General features: G+C 35.4%; 1 protein-coding gene across 12 annotated transcripts in view; it reads right to left on the bottom strand.

Annotated features, from left to right (window-relative positions):
* Positions 1-4,293: 4,293 nt before the first annotated feature.
* The window catches only part of TTC6 (tetratricopeptide repeat domain 6), a 71,964-nt gene continuing 70,257 nt past the window's right edge, over positions 4,294-6,000 (bottom strand). For 10 of the 12 annotated variants that reach the window (XM_083837751.1, XM_083837758.1, XM_083837748.1 and 7 more), the window contains one exon: positions 4,353-5,539. In XM_083837751.1, the coding sequence (XP_083693877.1) occupies positions 5,367-5,539 (173 nt within the window). In that variant the 3' untranslated portion in view covers positions 4,353-5,366. Of the gene's footprint in view, positions 5,540-6,000 lie in introns of all 12 variants that reach the window. The other 2 variants (XM_083837753.1, XM_083837750.1) reach the window with 2 other exon arrangements.

Raw genomic sequence — 6,000 nt, 5'->3', positions numbered from 1 at the left:
AAACAAACAAAAAACTTCCCCAAATACAAATACCATGAAGACTGACCATGAAGTAGTCAAGTTTAAAATCTTTGGTGTTAGGAGGAAAACTGCCGCCAAAACTTCAACCCTGGGTATGGGGAGAGCAGGCTTCAGGAGGCTCAGGGAACTAGTTAGTTCCTCCTCTTAGGAGGACTGGAACAGGCAATTCTAAAATGTTGGAGGCAGGTGGGACAGAAAGTCAGCTTGGCTGAGCAGAGGTCTTCTTCTAGAGTTTAGAAGTGAAAGTGTAGAAGAAAGTGTATGGCCACTCGAAGTGAGGTTGGGCAACATAGGAGGACTACAGAGATGCTGTTTGCCATTGTAGGGATAAAATTTATGCAGCCAAGGCTCAATTAGAGTTGAAGCTGGCCAGTACAGTATGTATGGGACAATAAAAAATTGCTGTTTGTTTTTTAATATGTTAACAACAAAAGGAGGACCAGAGAAAGTATTGGTCTGTTTCCTGATGAGGATGATCACCTCACAAATACGGACATAGACAAAGCAGAGACATTTAATACCTTCTTCACTTCTGTCTTCAACACCAAGGATGGTCTCTGGGACCGCTGGAGTCCTGAGCTGGAGGACTGTGAATGCAGTAATGATAAACTCCCAGCCAATCCTGAACTTGTATGGGATTTGCTGCTCCATCTGGATGCACAGAAGTCTATGGGGCCCAATGCGGTTCATCCCAGGGTGCTCTGAGAGCTGGCTGATGTCATCGTGAAGTGCCTCTCAATTATTTTTCAACAGTCTTGGGAATCTGGAGAAGTTCTAGTCAACTGGAAGCTGGCAAATATTGTTCCAATTTTCAAGAAGGACAAGAAAGAAGACCCTGGTAACTACAGGCCTGTCAGTCTCACTTCAGTGCCTGGTAAAATTATAGGGATTATTCTGGGAGTTATTGAACACCTGAAAGACAATGCAGTCATTGGTCAAAGCCAGCGCAGGTTCACAAGGGGGCAGTCTTGTTTAACTAACAATTTCCTTTTATGACAAGGTCACCCACCTGGTTGACTAAGGGAAGCCAGTTATGTAATCTTTTTGGATTTCAGTAAAGCTTTCAATATGGAGAGCATCCTTCTGGACAAAATGTCCATTCTACAGATAAATACATATTTGTATTTGTATATGAATGAACAATTTGGTGAGGGGTTGTGCTCGGGGTACATCGGTTTACATCAGGCTGGCAGCCAGTCACTGCTGAGGTTCCCCATGGCTCTATTTTAGGGCTTCTTCAATGTTTTCAGAAATGACATGGATGCAGGACCTGAAGGCATACTAAGTTTGCAGATGACACTAAATTGGGAGGAGCTGTTGACTCCATCAAGGGTAGAGAGTCCTTGCAGAGAGTTCTTAACGAATTAGAGAGCTGGACTATCAGCAACGACATAAAGTTTAGTGAGAGTAAGTGCTGGAGTCTGCAGCTGGGAAGGGACAACCCTGGATATACATACGGACTGGGGGACAAGAAGCTGCAGAGCAGCCCTGCAGAAAGGGATCTGAGGGTTTTGGTTGAATGTATTCTCTGCTAATCAAACACTTATCTGTTTTCCAATAATATATTTATTATCAGTATTTTAAAGAGTGAGAAATAAAACAGGTGATTCAGTCCTTTAGGTGAATAGGGCTATGTTTGCATAATAAAGTTCTGTTTCAGTTATAAAATTAAGTTCTTTATCCTACTGTATTGTAACAGTTAAACATTACTATAAAATTTAATTATTTTAGATGGAATCGGGACTGAGAAAACATTTTGTTTTGTTCTATAAATCTGTAAATCTTGCTTGACCAGCGCTCATAAGAATACATCTGTTCTTCTGCCCTCCTTTTTCAATAAACTGAGCTATGTTTCTACTAACATAATGAACAAATAATGATCAAAGCAATATCAAGTTTTCTTGAAATTGTATTTCTTATTTGGAACAATTACCAGTAACTAAAGATAAAACTTGTATATAGATTTTTCATTTTGTCCATGGAAAGACATAAATGGGAACACAGAAGTCACAGGTAAACTAGTTTAGTAAACTAGATTTCAGTGGGGTTACAAGTAGTGCAAGTCTTAACAACAAAGTGTAACACTGACAAATGTGATAACAACAGAGATGTTCCACTGCTGATGTATTTTGCCTTTCTAGACACAAGTCTTCTCAGCAGCAATTTCCAAACAAATGCAGCCGGGGTTTCTTAGTAAGTCTGTTTTATTAAACTACAGCCTATAAAATTGATTTTTTAGAAAAAGAATAAAAGAAAATACAGAAAAAATTAAGCTCCATTAAAGAGATTTTAAATACTGAAAGAACTAATACCACTGTATAACAAGGGACAAGAGCTTCTCTTAAAGTGATTTTGTGAAGCAAAAATTTTCATAATACCAATTATGAAAATTTTCTGGATCTATAATTAACAATGGAAGAACTCTCAGAGTTTAACAACCCTACCATACTGGGCTGAACAAAGTTCAGGCTGCAATAAACCCATAATAATCCTGTTCAGCCTGTAAAATACAATTGTAATGTAGTGGAACTGTGATTCTTAAAGTCACTAATGACCTTATCAATCTATTTTACTAAAAAGACATGAAAGAAGTGCTACTATACAAAATATTTCCACTAACTTTTAAAAAGCTTTAGAAAATATAAAATTTCTCTTGAGAAAGAAAATTTGAAAGACAGATTTCAAGAAAAAAAGGAGCTGGTAATCTATTTTTCAAATACAGCAGTAAATTTTGATCATGCAACTTGAAATTTACAAGTTACATTATGGAAATAAATTCTTCATCCATTTCACTTTTTCAGAAGCATCTAATATGCTCCCTGAATTGCAAATTGTGGTGCTAGATGATAAAATTGGAAATTCAGTGGGCCACCACCCACATCCTAGCATTGTGTAGCGGATGAAAAATTCGTAAATGACAATAGCCCATGTCATTTACGTCAAGTCACTCTACCAATAGCAAGTCATAACTGACTGTGTTTCATTTCAGGTTTTAAATGTGAAGATAAAAGTCTTATAAATGTTCATTTCTGTTTGATATTCAAGATGTGCTAAGCTAAGAAACAAACAAAAAAAAAACACTATAGTGACTACTGCAAGAAAAGGATCCAAGGGAAAGGTTTGGCCTCTTTTCATTCTGATTTAACTTTGATGATGCTCTATACATGATGAGGGTATCACTATCTCACAACCCATCAGCAGGTAATTCATAAGGAGGTCAAAGAAAGGAAAAGGCCACAGAATCATGAATAATTTAACAATTTCATCAATAAACAATTCTTCAGATAATAAAAAGCACTGAAAGAACCATGTGGAGAAAGAGAAAGGGGAAAAAAAAACGTATTTGCCTCACACTGACACCATCGTTCAAGCAAACTTTGAATTTGTGCACATACGGGATATTAGGTAAATAATTCCCCAATTTGCATCAACTACCATGATAGTCATGCATGGAAATATAGCCACTTGTAAATTTATACTTATATATTTTATTTTCGATCATCCTATGGTCACATATTTTAACTTAATTTCAAGAAAAACTGTTATTCCAAACAGATTTCCAGTAACACACTAATGTATACAATAATACGATATAATGAATGCTATGACATAATATTCTATATGTTTTCATCTATGATAATACTAGGCAAAAACATCCTACATTACCCAGAGATATTTTAATTTAGTGCTTATATCTATAAACTCTGTTTTTTAAACATCAGAGATACTAATCATGAATAAAGAAATTAAAAGCAATGTTTTGTAAACTTTTTCTACCCTTTATGCATTTTGACTACGATTCATCTATTCCAGACAACCATTGCATTTGCTAGATCTGTCACCATCCTAGATATTAAACAGCTAGATAAGAGAACAATCAAGGAGAGTAGGGATATAGTCAAATGCTTTTCTCCATCAACTTATCTTAGTTGTGATACTCTGAATTTCCTTTCAATGGTAATTTTTTTTCCAGCCCAAATATCATAAGTGTGACAAGCATAGGATTTTTTATAATGTAATGTGATATTACGAATGAAAAAAATTAGCAGAACATAGCTAAACTTCTAGTCACTCTCTATCACATTGACTAAACATTCACCATATAGGTTTGCAAGAACAGGGACTATACAGAAATAGAGTATATCATTGTTTTAAGTACTCAGAGTAAATAAAACACAATTATTTCAGTTACAAAGTTAAACCAACCTATATGATTATTCTTTAATGTTCCTTTAATATGAATTAGATTATTTACTTTGAATCTATTCTGGATTATTCTCTATCTACAAATTATTGCACATACAGGGGATTAGGCAATTACAGGCACATACCAGTATGCGTTAGGTCTATTGTTTGGTGAAGTTCCCCCTCCCCTTTTCCTCTGCTCTTCCTTACCTGCCAAGAAGTAAATTGGCATTTTATATCTAAATCTAAACTAAAAATACACTTATAATTTCCATATCTCTGGGATTGGGCATTAAAGAACCATTTGTGCCTTTAAAAATCTTCTCACCATCTGAATCCACAGTACTGTTTGCATTCTGAATGAGACCTTAAGATTCCTTCTTTTCTCTTTTCTGAGACAAAGACATCTCTTTTGCTTCATCCTTTTGCTGTCTTTACCATGTTATACCAGACTTGGAGGGTTTAGTTTAGCAGCTGGGTAGGGTAGGGACTGACAGTTTTTAAATTTTGTTCACGCTGATTCACACTTCAATATCCATGTTTAGATGAGAGCCTATTCTTAAGCTCACTCTCACAATTTAGAACAAAAAAAATATGATCTATTACTTATGCATTTTTACATGCCTCTTCAAGCTGACAGTGTAACATATTTAAGTGGAAGCAAATGACCTCAATTTTTTGCTCTCAGAATGAATCACCTTCTCAAATTTCAGTTCCTGGAGTAGTTTTCATGCTCTGTAACGTGTACCTTGCACAATGTCTAGTGTGAGTGGCAGGGAACTGGAAAGAGATAAGGTAGAATGTGAGGTCTAGTGAGCAGTCACAGGCATTTGGTAGCCATCTTAGAAGGTTTGGTAGCCAAACGCTCCAGTCGTCATCTGGCCAGGGAGTTGTCTCTCTTCTCATTCTGTCACCAGTACGATTGAAGCCTCTTGCTTATAACTACTACTTCTCTGTTCTTCATTTACTGTACAACACAGTTCTCTCTTTAACAAATAAAGAACAATCTATAACTCATAAATATTAAATGCAGCATTCTATTCTTGTAAGTCCAGCTAGTTTGGGATTGAATCAAGGTAATTATATTATTTAGGAAAATAAAATGTGTGTAAAACATATAAAAATAAAGATATATTTCTTTGCATGTTGGACTTCTTTAATTAGAAGTCTGAGAAATCTGTAAATAGAACTGATGTATTTTCATACGCAATCTGTTCTTGTATGCTGATTGCTTGTTTGTAGTCTTCTACAGCTTCTTTATTGAAACCCAATTTAGCACGAATATCAGCTCTAAGTCTATACATCAAGGCGTCACTAGGCTGAATTACCAATGCTGTAAAAACAAGAAATAGACTATTAGGCTTTTTTTTTTTTTCTTTTTTTTACACATTGCCACATAATTATAAAGAGAAGCATGGTCCCAAAGTTGTTGTCAGTGTTCTAATTTTTCTCCAAACATGCTTTCACAAGAGAAAAGCATTACTTATATACTAATTACCTACATACATTACCTGTACTAATTTTACATGAAAAGGTAGGCAACTTTGTTATACTATTTATTCTTCAGATTTTTTTTTCTTTTTTGATGCCATTTATGCATCCCATTTCAATTCTGCCCCATCAGCAGAAACTATGCTTTCCTCTATAACATGAGGAAAATCTCAGTAAAAAAACCTACCACCATCCATGGTGGACATGGCAAGGTACCCAATACCTTTCTTAATTCCTCCATTATGTAAAAAAGGATTTATATAATTGCTGGAAAGCTTAATCTGATGTTTTATAATTCTGTTT

The sequence above is a fragment of the Anser anser genome (assembly GCF_964211835.1).
Source record: "Anser anser genome assembly, chromosome: 5".
Classification (NCBI taxonomy): domain Eukaryota; kingdom Metazoa; phylum Chordata; class Aves; order Anseriformes; family Anatidae; genus Anser; species Anser anser.
This window is presented reverse-complemented; position numbering and strand designations above follow the sequence as displayed.